The 19403-nt window shown below is 41.5% G+C and overlaps 1 protein-coding gene across 1 annotated transcript in view; it reads left to right on the top strand.

The window, feature by feature from the left end:
* LOC148049549 (NACHT, LRR and PYD domains-containing protein 12-like) overlaps positions 1 to 19403 on the top strand; it is a 206453-nt gene that overhangs the window by 6287 nt on the left and 180763 nt on the right. The window contains exons 2-3 of the mRNA XM_087704001.1: positions 8467 to 8748; positions 12883 to 12915. Of these exons, the coding sequence (XP_087560127.1) occupies positions 8493 to 8748; positions 12883 to 12915 (289 nt within the window). The 5' untranslated portion in view covers positions 8467 to 8492. The remainder of the gene's footprint in view (positions 1 to 8466; positions 8749 to 12882; positions 12916 to 19403) is intronic.

Here is a 19403-nt window from a genome sequence, read left to right as displayed (position 1 = left end):
CTTCCCCGGTAATGGCCAGCCCTAAAGTCCCCGCCATATCTGCCCCTCCCCGTTACGACTGTAATGCTCCGGCCCACTCCCGTGTCCGTGGTCCCCTCAACCACAGCTATAGCTCCCGCATTCCCCGGCAGGCCCTCCGAATCAAACACACTCATTCGTTCACTCATACAATCCCCACGTAATAGTTAAAAACACATAAAAATACGGCAGTATAGGGCAATAAAAGTGGGCACATTCACACAATCACACGCGTATCCCATACATATCCCATACAAAAGGAAGAAAGAAGACAAGAAGAGAGAAAAAGATAGAAAGAAAAATTGTGCAAAAGTTAAAGTGCGAAATCAGGCAAGGCCAAATGGCTCTTAACATTCAGGGTGGCTGAAGTCCAGCTATGGTCCGGGCGGGGTGTACAGGGGAGTGAGTCGTATCCTCCTCTTGCAGGCCTAAGAAGTCCGAGGCAGTTGGAAACAGTCGGAGGCCTTCTTTCATAAGTGCTGATCCAAATAAAGCCCCAGAGGCAATGCCGGGTAATGATGGTGATAACAGTCAATGTCAGGTGGGGCTGTGTCAGCAGGCCAAAAAGTCCAGAGGCCGCGGTTGAAGGAGACCAGATGATAAGGTACCACAATAGGGGGTTGCCAGGTGTCAGGAGAGGGAGCACCAGGGGAGAGACAGATGGTAAAAATAACAGGGAAAAAGGGGATAGTCTCCATAGTCGTTAGAATAGTATAAGGGAAGGGTAGGCACCTGGGGGGGGCGTAACAGCGACACCAAGGCCTGCCAAACGATCCCCTCTGATGGCATCCAAGGCAGCTACCCCCTCCCAGACACGACAATTCCCAATCCAGTTCCCAGATCAATTTAATCCATAAAGGAACTACTTGGTCTCTCACCCAAGGAATAGAGTTATAAGACACCGGCCTCGTTAGCACGGCCGGGCACAGACAAGCTGGTAAGAAGTCCAGGGGCTCCTTCGGGCTTCTCTCAATTGTGGAAAGCAAAGCCAAGTGCTTGGGAAAGGCCAAGGAAAGGCCAGGAGGTATCCAAGACGTCGCCAGCTGATAAAGCGATGGGGGGGGGGCTTCGGGCGGAACGCAGCAGCGGCAGGCAAAGCAAGCAAAGCCGACTGCCAGGTCTTCTCAGTGCCACCCGAAATCAGCCACCCCCTCTCCGGCACAATAGTCCGCCAAAAATCCAAATTCGGAGCTTCCCCCGGTCGGGAAATCCACAGCAAGGTCGAAAAACGCTGGGAACGATGAAAACCGCCGGGGAACAGTGCTGTCAGCATGTCGCCATTTCCTCTACCGCTGAGAAGTCGGAGGACTATCGGGGCGGTCGCGGAGCCTGGGAGCCATTCAGGGAGCTGCAGCACTCCAACAGCTGCCCATTCGTGTCCCCTGGGTCACCCTCTACCTTTGGAGCTTCTTCCCGCATCAGTTCTGACTAGGTTCGGTGGTGTTTTGTGATGTTTTTCGCCTACCTAGTCGGAGCAAGGAAGAAGCAGCAGCCATCCGCGGTTCGCACATGCGCCATGTGCAGGCCAGGTCTGCGTGAACTTTTAATTGTTTGTATTAATCCTTAGCTTCATTTTTACAAGAATTCCATGGGATATTGAGATTTACTTTACTGCAAGAGACATGAGGAATATGATATTGCAAGAGTCCTATAAAACCAAGCTTCAAATTAGGGGTCAGGAAGTGACTGTTCTGAAAGAGATACCACCTCAAATGCTAAGATCCAGGAAAGACTATGCCTTTTTAGTAGAAGAGCTTAAAAATCGTCAGCTACAGTTCAGATGGGATGCACCAGTGGGTCTAGCACTCATTGACCGTCTTAATTTAGTATGGAAAGCTCGAGATTTTTACCATAATATTTTGAAGGCTGGACATCCCGCCCCACCTGGACCTAGAGAAAGAGAACAAGAAGGACAAGATAGACAGCAAACTATACAATTATCAACAAGGATGGATCATCTTTCTCTCTCAGACGTACAAGGAGCCATGGAACAAAGACAAAACCATGTGATTACCAGACGAATGGATCAACAATTAAAAAAACAACAATCACAACAAACACCTGTCACCGGTCAAGATGCTACAGTTACCAGCTTAGAAGCAGTGGGAGGAGCCAGACCCAAGCTTAAACTCCAGGAGGTTCAGATGGCTCTAAAAAAGCTTCAGGGAGCCAAAGATGACAACTAAGTTTCTAACATGGAACGTCAATGGATTAAATTCTCCACAGAAAAGAAAGAAAATATATCATTATCTTAAACAGTTCAAGAATGACATAATTTGTTTGCAAGAAACTCACATTAGATCAACTGATCAAAAATATTTGATTAATACAAGATTTGGACAACACTTTATAGCTTCTGCCATGGAGAAGAAAAATGGTATAGTTATATACTTAATAAAGGACGTGAAAGCTGAATAAATTGAAGCAGATCCCCACGGAAGATATATTGCAATAGACTTGGTATTAGAAGGGAAAAGAACATTGCTACTGGGAATATATGCAACCAATCAACAACAAGATGGATTTTATAGAAAACTTCATGCCAAATTAGTACAGTGGGATTATAGGTCTTGCATACTACTGGGGGACTGGAACGGTGTTATGGATACTAAGAAAGATAAGAAGGTTTCTCGTCCAAATACTCAAATGTGAGCGAAACTACCTAAGTCCTTTTTCGAGATGATGGATGATTTTGAACTGAGAGATATCTGGCGAGAAAGAAATGCAGAAGAATATGATTTTACTTTCTTTTCTGATAGACATCAATCCCTTTCCAGAATTGATTTCATACTAATTACCAATGACTTGCTTTCTAGGGTGAAGAAGACAAAGATTTGTGCCAGAGTCTTATCAGATCATAATCCAGTTTGGATGGAGGTGGGAGGGGTGACACAAGCAAGAAGATCTTGGAGATTGAATGAAAATTTATTCAGATATGAGAAATATACTAATGAATGTAAAAAATTGTTAATAGAATACTTTATTTTTAATATGAATAAGGGTACATCTATGGAAATTGTATGGGATGCAAGTAAAGCGTATATGAGAGGAGCTTTGATAAATCTAAATAGATTACATAGACATAAACAAGGGGGAAAGCGAACAGAACTGGAAGATGAAATTAGGAAGAAAGAGCAAGAGTTAACTTTAAAACCAGGAGATATAAAGATTAAAGAAGCAATTACCTTATTAAAAGACCAATTTAATATGTTGATCTCAGACCAGGTAGCCACTAGTCTGTTATATGCAAAACATAATACTTTTTGCAATGCAAATAAATCTGGTAGATGGTTAGCATATCAGATTAGGAAAAAACAAAAATTTCATAACATAGCCAAATTGCACTACAGAAGGAGAGAAGTGTTCCAACAGGGTGAGATTCAAAAGGTCTTCCATGAATTCTTTACAGTGTTGTACAAGGGTGACAAAATTAATGGACTAGATATAGAGAGATACTTGGGTAATGAAAAAATACCCATAGTTAAAGAAGCGCAGAGGCAAAGACTGAATCAACCAATAACTTCGGGGGAAATTTTACAGGTAATTAAGCAGTTAAAGGCAAGGGAAGGCACCTGGTACAGATGGCTTGACAGCAGCTTACTATAAAAATCTACAATTAGAAATGGTAGAACCTCTTAAGGAACTATTTAATAAGATTCAAACGGAAGGTAAGGTACCTCCATCTTGGAAGACAGCTTTTATATCCCTGATACTCAAAGAAGACCAAGATATTACCCAACCAAAAAACTACAGACCTATCTCACTACTTAATGTAGATTATAAAATCTTTACTAAAATACTAGCAAATAGGTTAATGTTGGTTATTCAACAATTGATTCATAATGATCAAACAGGTTTTATTCAAGGGAGACAAATGAGAAGTAATGTAATGCACTTGAATATCTGGGAAAGAATAACCAAATTCCTGCGGTGGTCATATTTCTGGATGCTGAGAAAGCCTTTGATTGATTTAATTGGCAATTCCTGTTGAAAACACTGCAAAAAATGCAAATAGGAGAACATTTCTTACAATCAATTAAAGCAATATATCAACAGCAAACAGCTCAAATTATAGTTAATGGAAGTTTAACAGATTCTTTTCAAATTGAAAAGGGCACAAGACAGGGTTGTCCATTGTCCCCATTACTGTTTATTATAACTTTGGAAATATTGTTGAATAAAATACGGGGCTTGGAGGGCCTAAAGGGAATTAAGATTAGGCAGCAAGAATATAGAGTGTGTGCTTTTGCGGATGATCTGGTTATAATATTAACCCAACCGCAGGAATCTAGTATGATCTTAATGAATATGATTAACCGATATGGTCAAGTGTCAGGATTTAAAATAAATCTAGGGAAAACAAAAATATTAGCTACAAATATGAATACTAAACGAAAGGAAGAACTAGAAGGAATGATAGGATGTGAAATAGTTAAAAAGGTCAAATATTTAGGAGTTCATATTTCAACCTCAAATGGGAAGTAATATAAGCATAATTATGAACCACTTTGGCATAGTATACAGACAGATGAAAAAATGAGAAATGTTACAGTTATCTTTGCTGGGAAGAATAGCTGCAGTGAAAATGAATATTTTACCTAAATTTTTATTTCTTTTCCAAATGCTACCTATACTTAAAAAAGATGTGAACCTGCTAGAATGGCAGAAGGGTATTAATAAATTTGTATGGGCAGGAAAGAAGCCAAGAGTAAAACTAAAAATAATGCGAGATGTCCGTGAGAGAGGTTTGAAATTACCCAATTTAAAACTATATTACGATGCAGTAGCTTTATCTGTAATTAGTGATTGGATTAATTTAACAAATGATAGGATACTTAATATTGAAGGGTATGACCTGGTATATGGCTGGCATGCTTACCTGCTGTATAATAAAAAAGTGGACAAGAATTTTAAAAATCATATTTTAAGGAATACTTTACTGCGGGTCTGGAAAAAATATAAATACGAATTAAATGATAAGATACCCATGAGGGCAATTCCTAGACATGCAATAGAAAATATGAACATAGTACAAAAACAGGATATAATTACTTACAGACAGCTTCTTACCCTAGAAAGGGGAGTATTACAACTAAAATCCCTGGATGAATTAAAAGAGGAAAAGGTAATTCAAACATGGTTCCAGTATGGACAGTTACAGACCAGGTGGAAAACAGATCAAAAAATTGGTTTCATGCAAGTCGAGGATAACTTATTTAAACAAATAAGAGATCAAAGTTTAATGCTTATATAAAGAGAATATACAATGTATTAGTTCAGATGGACTCCGAAACAGAATTAGTTAAAGACTGTATGATAAAGTGGGCTCAAAATATTGAAGAACCAATAATGTTGGATACATGGGAAAGGATTTGGGTAAGAAATGTAAAATTTACACAAGCCCAAAACTTGAGAGAAAACTTATAAGATGTTTTATAGATGGCATTTAGATCCTAAAAGTTGGCTTCTATGTATCTGAATTTACAACCCAAATGTTGGAGATGTGATTCTCTTGATGCTACATATCTTCATATATGGTGGACTTGAAAAAAGGTTAAGGCTTTTTGGATAAAAATATGGTGGATTATGCAAAATATTCTTTAAAAAAGGATAAAGTTTACTCCCCAGTTATTTTTGTTAGGTATAATTACTGATTGTACAGCTGTAGAGATTAATTTGATTTTGCACTTAATAACTGCAGCTAGATTGTTGGTGGCGCAATACTGGAAGAAGGAAGATTTGCCTACAATTCAAGAATGGACATTGAAAGTCACAAATTTAGCTGAGATGGCTAAAATATCTGCCTATCTTAAGCATCACTCAAATGAGAGATATAAACGAGACTGGAAAAATGGATTGATTATATACATAATAAATACGGGACTAAGAAATTCCAGATAGCTTATGATTAAAATCAGGAATGATATAAATTGTTTAGAGTTAGCTTAGCAAGGAGGAGCTAAGTTCAATGTAAAGATGTTATCAATTTTCTTTTTTCCAATATATTTTAGACTCTTTTTGTTAAAGATTTATACTGTGTATGGGTTCTGGGAAGTCGGGGGAGGGAAAGCTGGGGGGGGTTGGGGGAGAGGGTGTGAGGGAGGGATGTATATTAGGTTTGACGAGAGGTGTTAAATTTTAATGTAATATGATTGCACATGCATACTGTCTTCTCTTATTTTTTCTTTAAAACTAGGATATGTTAAGTATATTGATATGGAAGTGGAAATACACCAATGAGAGGAAGAGTGGGAAACAGAAGGGAGAAGAAAAATGGGAAGAGAGGGATAGGAGAGAGGGTAAGGGGGGAAGATGAGGAGGATAAGGAGGAGTCTAATGTAGAGAGAGGAGAAGGAGAAAGGAAGGGGAAGTAGAGTAGGAAAGGATGATGGAGGGAAGAAAGGAGGTAGGAGAGAGGTAGAAGAAAGAGGTGTATGGAGAGCAGAAGAGCTAATAATGGGTTTTTATCTTTCTGGGCGTTGATGACAAGAGGAACTGATGTAATTACTACTTAATACAATAGGATACTGGCTATGTATAGTATACATGTGATTGTATGTTATGAAAATGGAAAATAAAAAAGTATATATATTAAAAAGGACTGTATTGGGGAAATTATATTATGGAATTTTGGGAGGGAAATTGCATCTCGAGACGTCTAAGTCTGTCATTTTCTGCAACAATTGGTTTTAATTCTGGAAAATCCAATAGGAAGAATATATTTTAATGGACAAATTAATAGCAATAGCAACAGCCCTTAGACTGCTTCACAGTGCTTTATGGCTCTGTGAAAAACCCAGCCACGTTTTTCCTGAAAATATATTTAGAGGCGTCAGAACAAGAAGCTTTTTATAGAAAAGAAATAGAGGACAAAGAAAAATGGTAAATACATCAGGATGTGCTACTGCAGAAAATGGAGAACCTAAGATGAAATAAAGGAAACTACCAATTGCAGAAGAATTGGCTTGTTTCTGGTTTTCATACATATAAATAAGGAAGAGGTTTAATCTACATAAAAAGCAACTAGAAATAGAACAGCACAGAATTTGAAATGGAATAATGTACATACAATAAATATATAACTGCAAAAATGTATAAGCTTTTGTTGAGTTTTGAAATGAAAAAAGTTAAAATGCATGATAAAAGGCACTAAGAATGTTGGTTATAACATACAAATAGATTAATTGGAGATGATCGTCAAAAGGTCTGAAATTCATACTACCTTAGAACTTAAAAATAATGTTTATAAGAAGTTGTACTGTCGGTATATGATACATTATCTAAAATTTGTAAAGGCACTTCTAATTGCTATTGAAAATGTGGAAACCATAAAGGGACAGTTTACCATGCATGGCAGACTAATGAAATAGTGAATGCCAATATATATGATTATGCTGAGAATTAAAAAATAATATTCCCAGGAAACTGGAATTTTCCTTACTAGGAATTATGAATAGCCAATTGCAAAAGACTCATGGGCGATTGGTTTTATATATGGTAATTGCAGGGAGCAAAAATGGAAAAATACAGAGATAGCCACAATGGCGGAGTGAAACACAATGGTGGTAGAACTTTCATAAATGGCTAAATTGACATGTTTGATTAGGGAAGGAAGAAAAATCACTTTATAAAAGGCTAAAAACTCCTTAAGGACTTTTTGCTCAAAATGGATAAAAATGAACTCCTGGATTTACTGGTTTAAAAGGACTGCATTTGGGGAAATGGAACTATATTGTGTAATTTTGAGAGGGAAATTGTATCAAGTAATTATTGTAAAACAAGATCAGAAATAGCTTCTTTTAGTCTTTTTGCATCTTCTTGGCTTTCTATTATTTTCCACACTTTTGTCTATATCTCTTTCTTTACTCTTTCTACTATTTTTTGTATATATAAAGTCATCATTTGAATAGTTATCATTCCATCTCCAACTTCTATATATGCATCTCTTCTGATCTGAGTTCAGGGATGGAAGTTACAGTGTTTGTTCTTATGAATGATCTAAATGGGATTAGATAGTGAGAAAATACCCTCTACATTTCCATGGCATCCTTTCTGACACTCCAGAAGGAACAGTTTACTGTGTTTTTGCACCTTCTGAATTGTGTGGCTCCAAACAGGGATATACTACTTCAAGGGGAATCTGTCTGCCCATTATGTTAAAGCCAAGAGAAAGCTCTGGGTTCACATCATTGGAAAAGACAGGTGGAAACCTGAAGGACAGGCTTCTTGGTTATAGCTTGCCATATCAGGTCAGGATGAGTGCTGTCTACCTTTTAGGAATATAGCCTGCCTAGAATGTATGGAATGGGTGACATACAGAAACCAGTATGAATGAATTGATAAATAAACTGCTGTGCCTTTGTGAATGAACTAACTAGTGTAACTTAAATATTGTTGCCTTCAAATCTAATTATCCATATTAGTTTAATTCTCTAATTTTAATTTTAGATCGGATATAATCCATCATAATTGATATGAGTAACACTGTGAAAGAAGAACTTTACAATGCATTGAAAGAACTTATTGAGGAAGAATTAGAAGAATTTAAATGGAAGCTAAATATTATTAATTATAATGGAGGGCCAAACATTCCTAAAAGTTCACTGGAGAAAGCAAAGATACAAGGTGTTGTAGATCTCCTGATTCAACATTATGGAGAAGATGCTCTAGAGGTGTGCATTGATGTCCTTCGAAAATGCAACAGAAATGATCTTGTAGAAAAACTTGAAGGTAAGCAAGGTAAGAAAACCCAACACATTACAGAAATGTTCTCTCCACTTAAGATCAAGTGGCAATAAAGAGCCATTATCATTTCTTTGCCACTGAATTTTGCTCATCCGATTTGTTGATGGTGGTTAGAATTGGCAGTGGCTCCCTGGGAGTTCAGAGTGGAACTTTTATCCTAGTCTGAGATTCCAGGTCTTGAGGTTGAAATCAAATCTAAGGGAACATCTGCACTATGACTCAGCTTGATATTTTCCTGTCACTATTAAAGTAAATGGATAGACCAAGTTCAACCCAAAGATGTTAGTCCAGTGATCTAAATTAAACAAGATCTTTGAAATTTTAATTTAATCCATCCTTTTTTCCAGCATTCTTCCTGACATAATACAGCATTAAAGTATCTTATAGGTTGTGATGCTACTGTTGCTACTAGGGAAGAGAACAGGGCATGTTATGCTGGATGGAGTCAGAGAACAAATAAGGGCAGCATTCTCTTAATTCCTTCAACGAACTACCAAAATGAAACATTTTCAAACTATATTTTTTCTTTGAATATACATTGAGACAAAGTCTGCTACTTTTATATACTGTATATATTTAACCCTTAAAGCAACCAGCAAAAAGGAAACAAACTCGTTGAACAGATGACTGACATTATTGTGGTATGCAATATATGTTCAATGTGTGTGCTTATGCTCAAAGAATACCCAAATTATAAGTGTATTAAATGTAAACTACATGAACTACTAGAAGAAAAAGCAAAGGATCTAGAGGCAACTCTAGCCAAACTCCAATTTATGCAACACGATTATATCCAAATTGAACCAAATAATGAACAAACAGCTCCTAGAGGAATTGACCCTGTGGCTAAACCTTTGGAGGAAGGTAAATGGAGGCATGTCACACAAAGAAGGAAACATGACAATCTAAGAAAGAAGCAGCATACATGTAACAAACCCCTACTGCCCAATTTTACCAATCCCAATGTGGCTATTACCACTAAGCAATCGATTTCTGCCCCTTGATTAAAACATGCAAATGCACAACCTCCCCCTCAAATACATACGGACATCATCATGCAAACACAAAGAGACGTCATCAAATATCTCTTAAAAAGTCACATTATCAAACACATCTGTGATAAACTGAAAAGTACCCCAGACTGCCACCCCTAAAAAGGAAGATGAGTGTTGATGACAGCAGGTTATATTCTCAGATGAACACAACCAGCTATCTGCAGACCAGACATTCAATCTCGAGAGGTATGTTGTCTCCCTGGAGCAAAAATCAAAGATGTGGCTGAGAACCTCACCAAAATAATTAGGCCAACAGAGAACTACCCTTTTCTCCTCTTTCATATAGGGATGAATGACACAACAGAGAACCTGAACACAATATTGAAAGATTATAAGCAACTAGGAAAAAATGTTAAGGAGCTCGGGGCGTAAGTGGTATTCTCATCAATACTCCCAATGAAAGATCAACATCAACTGAGGGGAAAGAAGAATTCTAGAAATAAACTTGTGGCTAAAGGGTTGGTGTCACCAAGAGAACTTTAGTTTCCTGGATCATGGACTATATTACCTATATGAAGGACTCTTGGCAAGGGATGGGCTGCAACTTGAAAAACAGGAGGAAATGTGTAGGTAGTCTTCGAGTTACAAATGTAATGGAGCCTATATATTCCATTTGCAATCTGAGGACTCATGGGAGTGAATCTCATACCTTGAACAAGATCACTCCCTGATTTCGCCCATGCATTCAATAATTGAATGTGCAGCTTGTTAAGTGCACATGAGGTATCTCAGAGTGGGGAAGGCAATGGGGGAGCAAGGTAAGTGAGTCTCCACAGGCAAAGTTCCTGTAAAGACGCAGCCCGGGGGTGGGGATATGCAGGGGGAACGTGGCAGAGCCTCTGCAGTGGTTCATAAAAGTGAACAACTGCCATGATGTTGAAATATTCATAACTTTGGGAGTTATTTGTAAACACTATGGAATATTATCACATAACTTTGAACATTCACTAAGGAAACACTCATAACCAGGGATTACTTGTACTCTGAAAACAACTGGCTCACCAGAAGGGCTTTAAACTAAAATTGAGGGGGGAGGGTGACCAATCTTTAGAAAGTATAGAACATAAAACCAATCATAAACCCAAAGAGAACAAATCAAACAATCAGGTAGGTAGTGATGAGAAAACAGAAAATTCCAAACACCAAGTAGAAGATGCAGGAAACAAACCCATGGACAGGCATAAAAGTCTCAGATGCTTTTATACAAAGTTTGGGGAACAAACAGGGTGACCTAGAAGGAATAGTACAGAAGGTGCCATGATATGGTTGCCATTACAGAAACTTGGTGGGATGAAACTTATGACTGAAATGAACTGATGGGTGGATGCATATTGTTCAAAAGAAACAGATCTAACAAGGAGGACAGAAATATGCATGATGAAAGATTAAAAAAAACAAGAATGTATATCGCTCTACATAAAAAGAAAAAATAGTGACATTGCCATAGGTATACACTACCTGCCACCCAACCAATCATAAGAAATAGATGAGTGGGTAGGTGGGCTGTCAAAGGGGAGAGGTATTGGATGGGATGCTGGATGGAGAGCTGGGTGGAAGGGAGAGGGAGCAGACTGTCAGAGGGTGGTGGCGTTAGGTTGGCTCCACCCAAATGCTGAATCAGCAGTTCAGCTGCAGGAGGGGATGGGACAGTGGTTGGAAGGCAGAGGTAGGCAGGGGCTTTCCTATTTTGACCCCCCCCTCAACCATCTCCATTGCCTCTGCGCCTTGGCCTCAATCCAAAAGGGCAATTTGGATGTGGTGGGATGTGGGCAGTGGTGGGGCATCTTCCATTCTGCAAGGTTTTTTTTAAAGCTCTGTGGCTCTGCCATTTTTTCTCCATGCTGCGGCTCTGCAAGTTTTTTAGTGCCAAAGCTCTGCCAGATTTTATTTACAACACTTCCATCCATATACAAAAAACCCTTGCAATGTGGCAGCAGTACTTTAAAAAGTCTTGCAGAGCCATAGCATAGCAAAAATGGCAGAGCCACAGTGCTTTAAAAAAACGTGCAGAGGTGCAGAGGTGTATCGCTGTAAAAAAACCTGGCAAAGCCGCAGCATAGAAAGAAACTGGCAGGGCAGTGGCACTTAAAAAACTTGCAGAGTGGCAGAAGCCCACTGCCCACTCACCACCACAGCCAAGCTGCCCATTCAGTCCAGAACCAATTTGCAGAGGCAAAAGGAGTGGTAAGAGGGTCAAAATGGGAAGTACCCCACTCAGTGCTGCTGCTATGCTGCCCTCTGAATATCTGTTCAGTATATCAGACGGTTGGTCTTAGCCCAAGGTGCAGAGGCACCAGTGGGGAGTGCCAAATAGGAAGCCCCCACATGCCACTTCCTCCTCACCCCTTCCTCTGCTGCAGGTGTACCTCCAGTTCAGTGTTCAGGGCAGAGCCAATCTACCGCTGCCACCCTCTGACTGCCACCTTGCTTGGCCTCATGCCTGCTCTCCATCCAGTGCCCTCCCATTGTTGCTCCCCTCTGACAGCCCATTTGCTTACTCACCTGCTAACTCACCCAGCTGTCCATCCAGCACCTGCAGCAAGTAATCCTGAAGTGAATGTCCAGTGTTGAGATGTCCTGTGAAGGAATGGGGGCACCGAGTTGGCAGAGGAGACTTAATGGTGGCAAGAAATCTCAGTAAGCTTTAAGACTCTAATGCCTGGGAGGAGGAGTCAACCTCCCAACAGTACGGACGTGTGGTCTCGATGCTCCGAGACCGCTGCCAATACTTTTTCCACTGGGTGGTCCAATCGGACCTAAACCATCCTGAAGAGACAGAGAACAGGAAGGCTACATCTTGCTGATCTCAGGGACCTCACAAAGTCCCTGTTTGACCCAAGGTCAGTAAAATGATGACCCAGATTGTTGGGGGCAATATGCTGACTCTGTAAATCACTTAAAGACACTTATAAAACACTGTGAAACAGTATATAAGTCTAAGTGATATTACTAGACATTCATAGAAGTTATAAACCCATGCATTTACTTATGTTTTTTTTAAAGTACTCTATGACTTACCCATTTTATGTGTATTTCACTCATTATAATCCATCTTTTGTTGCAGGTGTTGATGCTCACCAACTTCCAGATTTAACAGGTAAGGCAGGAATCATTCAAAGGGTCATTGTATTATGTTTAAAACTAATTCAGCATTAGCATTTCCTTTCCTCTTTCCCCATCTATGCAAAGTATTGTGAAGGGGGAAAACTCCAGGAGGTTTTGTGGTGCTAACCATGAAAAAGAAAGGGAGGGAGGGAGGATTCCAATACTTCCTGCCAGCTTCCCAAAAGGAAACTCAGTGGGGAAGCCGGCAGGAAGTTTGGCCCCAATGGTTTTTTTGCTCTCCCTTGTCATTCTCTTTTTCTGCTTAGATAAGGAAATATTTAAAATGATTACCCAACAATGTAGAGGTTTCTAGTATTATATTATCATTGTCCATGGATAATTTCTGTTAGTACACAATTCATTCAGAATTTGTAAGTAACATGAAGTCTTCTGTCCATTGGCTAATTGAGGCCATAAATGTTCCTTTGCAATCTTAAACAAAAAGTCTCCTCCTGCTAAGAATGGCAGAGAGAATTCATTTTTGTTTTCCAGCCACAATTTCCATGAAATAGTCAAAGAATATAGCCATAACCAAAAATTAAAACCCAAATCTGTCTGAAGCATATAATAACGTCTGTTCCAAATATAATAATATTAAGACTTTTCAATAATGTATTTTTAAATGAGATATGATTCCTGTTATATCTCATAAATGGCAGTGGTTATTGCTTCCTTTTCTATACAAATGTAATTGGGATCCCCACTCTATCGCCAACCACTTGAAGCTCTAAGCAGAAGAGGTCCTCGGCTGTTGCGAAGAACCTGTGGCTCTGGGTGCACCACGCCTGCTTCGTTCTCTTTGAGATCTGTTTTGCAAACAAGATGCAAAACGGCTCTCTAAGAAAACGAAGCAGGCATGGTGCAACCAGAGTCACCACTTCTTCACAACAGCTGAGGATGGAAGAGTTCGCTCAGGAGATCTGTGATCTGATGGGAGAGTGGGAGGAGCGGGCTTCCTTGCCAGGCTTGAGGAGGTGGAGCTGTTGTCTGAGGGTGAGAGCAATCCCTGGCTTCCTCTAGGTTACGGTGGAGAGCTATCTTGAGCCTCCTTCTCTTGCTCTCCTTGTTCAGGGAGCATCCTTCTCTGGGCAGAGGAAAAGAAGAAGAAGAGCTACCACCCTCCTCCTCATTTGGCTCCTGCCCAATGCCCTCTCTCTTCTCTGATAAGGATCAGTGCCCAGGAATTTTCTGCCTCGTGCGTGCCGGACTGACCAACCATGTAAGAGAGAGAGAGAGAGAGAGAGGGAGGGAGGGAAGGAGGGAGGGAGAGAGGGAGAGAGAATTCACCCCCCGCACACTGTCTTCACCCAGGCAGGCGGCGCAGGTTCTGCTGTGACATGTGTCTTGCTGTGCCCACCCCCTCAAGTGAAGGAGGCACCAAACATAAACTGCCCGCCTATGCTCAAACCAGCCCGCCTCCTCCCCCTGGAGGGGGAGGGAAGGTCTGTCCCAAAACTGTCTTTCCTGCCCTCCTGTGGCATCAGTTTGTATGGACTGTTCAGTGCTGAGGTAGAAGCAGCTGCGGTGATAGTGAAAGTGGGACATCTTTGCCAGCCTGCCAGTTGGCAAAACAGACATTTTTGCCCAGTTAGATGGGCATCGCTAAGTGGGGGGCATGTGACTGAGTGGGCATGTGCATGAGTGATGTCAAGTTGACCCTGCCCACTCAGTCACATGGTTCCCCCTCCCCCACCTAGTCATGCCCACTGAACCAGTAGTAAAAAAAAATTGAAACCCACCCTTGGATTCATTGATTGTCAGCCAGATTTTCAGACTGGGTTTGGCATTTTTGTCTACCTATAGAGATCTTCCCAAGAACCTGGGATAGGTAGATATGGATATTTGATGGTGTTATAGATATTGTCACAGGATGAAAGTTGCTCCCAGTAAAGCTCCTTTTGCAATTGACTGATGGCACTTTGTTAATGCCAATGGTGTCCATGTGGTGCTCTAGTTGTTTTGGCATCTAAGACACCTATTACTATTGGTACTACCCTTGCTTGCCTTTGCCACAGTCATTCTATTTCTATTTGTAGGTCTTTGTATTTTGTTGTCTTCTGCTATTCTTTCTCTTCTATCCTTCTGTCTCCAGGGACTGTCACATCCACTAGCCAGACTTTTTTGTCTTTCCTATCAACAATTGAAGTACTTTTTGTACTCAATCCATACTATGTTCAGGTTGGTCTCCCTTTTCTTGCAGTTTTCCAAAATCATTTTGTCAATTAGAAGTTGATGTTTTGTTCCTCTGCTATTGGGGTGATTTCCTTTCTGCTCAAGTGGAAAAGATTATTTTCAACTAGATGCTGTTAGACTGCATCAGCTACTATGTTTCCCTGAAAATAAGATCTGGTCTTATTTTCTTTTGGGCCCCAAAACTTGAGCTTATTTTCAGGGAGGTATTTTTTTTTGTTCATCACAAGGCCCAGCCAGGCACCCTGCTCCCCTCCATGCACACAGGAGGCAGTGACCACACAGAGGCCAACTGTGGCAGGAGGTAGAAGGAGGCAGGTGCCCAAAGGGATCGATCTGTGTGCCTCAAATCAGCTGCAAGCCGCCATGGAGAGCATGGCTGGTGGTGCCACCATGAGGTAGGGTGAGAGAGTGAGAGAAAATAACTTTCAATGTCTTTTTTGATGGAAATCCACCAAAATTGTTTTTTTATGAGGTGTAAAGATTTAACAAATTTAACAATATGTCCTACCTGTTTGGCATCATGGTACATTTGTTTCTGACTGGCAAGCACATAAGGCTTGACCCCTACCCAAGCTAGTCCATCCTGAATGGGACAAACATTTTTGTGTCATCCTTTAGAGTGGCCTTAAAAGCAGCTGCTATGGTCCATCCACAGGAGGTTTCCCCTTTCCCTGTGTTCTCATGGTTATTTGGTCAGCCAGCTGGTGCAAGGTTTGACTACTTCCACCTTAGAGCTATTGTACTGAGGCATTCTTGACAAAGTGTTACTAAGGAAGTTCTTTCCTTCTGGCAAATAGCATAGGATAAAATTAAATTTCTGAAAGTACTGGGCCCATTGCACCTGTTCAGAGGAGAACTTCCAAGAGGTCTTTAAGGCTTCCAGGTTTTTGTGATCAGTCCATACCTGGAAAGGAATTTTACTCCCCTCCAAAAAAATGCCTCCAAAAAGCAGTGCGCAGATAACTGTATAGGCTTCCTCCTCCCATATGGGCCAGCACTGTTCAGTTTCAGTCAGTTTCTTGCATGTGTAGGCACAGGGCTGTAACTGTCCCTGCTCATTTTCTTGCATCAGAACGGCTCCTACCACTACATCACTGGTACCTGCCTGGATGATAAATGGCTTGTCAGGATCCAGGTGCTTCAGGTTTGGTTTGGAAGAGAAAAGCTATTTGAGTTTTTCAAATGCCATCTGGCACTCCATAGTCTATTTCAGTGGTTGGCTGGGTTTAGGTCCCCCCCCCCCGCTTTGTCTTCAGTAAGTTTGTAATGGGGAGGGCAATTTGCACAAAAGAAGGAATGAATTGTCTATAGAAATTAGTGAATCCTAGGATGCTCTGTAATTGCTTCCTGGTATGGGAGGGTACCCATTCCAGCACTATCCACACTTTCTGCAGATCCATTTTGATTTCTTCGTGGGAAATTTGGTAGCATAAATAATCTTATCCTGATGAAACTCACATTTGGATAGTTTGACATGCAACCTAGCAGCACAAAGTTTCTGGAGGACAGCTCTGACTAGTTTCACATGCTCAGCTTTCATTTCTGTGCAAATTAAAATGTTATCTAGATAACCCAACACCTCTTTATACAGGTGCTCATGCAGGACTTCATTTATCAGCTGCATGAATACTGTGGACACCCCTTGTAGTCCAAAGGGGAGCACCCTAAACTGGAAACAGCTCAGTGGGCAGTTGAAAGCAATTTTCCACTCATCTCCTCCTCTGATTCTAATGTGGTAGTAAGCCTCCCACAAGTCCAACTTTATAAAAAAAATTCCCCTTTGCCAAATGGGTCAACATATCCTTCATGAGGGAAAGGGGTGCATATTTTCCACACAGACCATGTTCAGCCCTCTGTAATGAAACACAGAGGCACAAAGATCAGTCCTTTTTCCCTTAATGGGACTGGAGCATCCACTCTGTGTCTGACTGGTTGGATGAAACGCTGAGCTAGGTTTTTGTGAATGAATGCAGGGAGCTCATCTAATTCCCTGGGAGTCATTGTGTAGAGCTTTGGTTTCAACAACTGAGCCTCTGTGAGAAAGTTGATGGCACAGTCTGTAGGCTGATGATGGAGAAGTTCGTCCAACCTCATTTCACTAAACAACTCCCTCAGGTCCTGATACTCCCTTGGGATGGCTGGGAAAGATTTCCCTTGCATTGCAGCTCCCACCTCTCAGTGAAGAACTCTCTCAGTCTCACATTCTCAATTGTACTGGGCTTTGCTGCCTGGTGAGAATTTCAGTAACCCCTCCAGTCCACGTGTTGGTTCCACTGTTTCAATCAAGGCTAGTACCAGGACCAGAGGTCTCTCCATCTTCAGGGAGACTATGAAGTTTTAGTCTCTGAGTGGGCACCCATCTACATCACTAAGTGTTCAGTGGCAAACGTGGCAAGAATGCCCTCAGCTACTAAAATGTCCACAGGGCAAATTGCAATTGGGGTTTTTAGCCTCCTTAGGTGAATCCCCATTTTCTCCACCAGAACTGGGCTTACTAAGCACCTGATGCACCCTGAGTCTAGAAGGGCTCTCAATGAGGTTTTCTGACTATTTCCTGAGAGGTATAATTCTATGGGCATAGTTACAGGTGCCGTGAGGCCACTTACCAAGAGTTGTCATCCAAATCACTGTCAGATAGTCCCTGGTCTTCCTTTGGAGGAGTCAGAGTTCTCTCCTCTTGTTTGGGGGAGGAAGTGAACTCCACGACCTCCAAACCTTTGAGGGCCATCTCCTTTGTGCAGGATTGTGGTCTCACCACTTTACCTCCCAGTGCTTGTTCCCCTTGATAGGGTGGCTTGCTCAGCATTCTGCTGCATGATGGACTTCTTTTCTGCATTTGAAGCAGAGGAGTACTGTGGCTGGGCTTGGGGTTTGGTGGCCTCCCTCTTTCTCTCCAGGAGTAACCTCTTCCATGCCTTGCTGCTACGATAGTTGTTTTGGTTTTGGTCGATTTCCACCACCCACACCAGTTGTGGAGGTGACATATATGATATGCAGGTAATTATTCAGCCCATCTCTGAAGCAACTCGTGAGGATGCTCTCCAGCCAGTTGAAGTGACAGGTCAGGTCCTGAAATTCCTCTCTGTATTCCACTGCTGGTCTGCACTCTTGCCTTACATTTCTGATGTGGTCTCTGGCTTTCCAGTCTTCAAATCACCATCTCAGCGCAGTCATGAATCGATTGAAGTTCCGCATCTCAGGGGCATTGGCATTGTGTAGAGTTATAATTGACCTGGCTGCAGTCCCTTCTAGTGACAGAATGAGGACTCTGACTTTAGCTCCCTTGATAGGGATTTTGTTACCATATTCTTGAATGAACCTGAACTAGGAAAAAATGCAATTGTTGAGGGTGCATCGAATTTCATGCCCAGGGGAAGACTTCATACCTGGGGAACTGCACCATCTCCCAGCCTTGGGGCATTTCCTGCTCCTGCATCTAGCCGTGAGGTCCCCACTGTTATTGCTGCTGCTTCTACCATGGTGGCTGTCATTGATACTATGGTATCCAGGGCTGAGTTTTCCCCCTCTCTCTCCCCTGGCTGGTTCTGACGTCCATTGCCCCTGACATGCGAGTTAGGGTCTCCCATGCCTTCAAGTTTTGAAATGCATCCATCATGTATCACATGGCTTGCTTCATGAGGAGGTGAGCATTGTCAGTTTCATCCCTTCCTCCTCCTCATCGTCCAGCTCCTCTCTGCATCTCTGCTGATGATTGCTTTGGGTAAAGGTTACTCCCTCTGTCCTTCTTTCCCAGTTGTCCTTCTTCCCAACACTTATGTGCCATCTAGTCTTGGCTGAGTCTCCTAGGCTGGCAGCTTCCTCTGTCCATCTGGCAGAGTTTGGGCCTGATTGAGGCTTGGCAAAGGCTTTGCCTCAGAATTCAGTTTCTTCTTGATCACTGTTTTGTGTTGCACAGTCCCCATGGTAGGGTAGGTGCCTCTCTGGGTTGACCACTTTGCAGACTCCACCTAATGTAAGAACCTGCCTCAGCTACCTTCTCAAGAAAACAAGTCTTTTGAAATAGTTTGCATTTGAAAAGGAACTTTTACTAAAAAGTAGTGATTGCAAAGAACTTAGGGAGAGTCTCAAATTCATGCATGAACCGCTATGCTAACTATTCCCATCAACCCCCACCCCAATGCTCCATGTCCATCAGTAGCCATTAAAATGCTGCAAAAGTGTTTTTAAAACTCCGAAGCTGGATGGTGAGAAGAGGTTGTCCTAGGACCACTGTGACTTGGAATACCAGGCTGGAACAGACTGAGAGGCAGCCTGTACAGATGGCCC

The sequence above is a fragment of the Thamnophis sirtalis genome, unplaced genomic scaffold (genome assembly GCF_051295495.1).
Source record: "Thamnophis sirtalis isolate CommonGarterSnake01/CBP01778 unplaced genomic scaffold, rThaSir2_p1.2 scaffold_1, whole genome shotgun sequence".
NCBI classification, from domain to species: Eukaryota; Metazoa; Chordata; class Lepidosauria; order Squamata; family Natricidae; genus Thamnophis; species Thamnophis sirtalis.
This window is presented reverse-complemented; position numbering and strand designations above follow the sequence as displayed.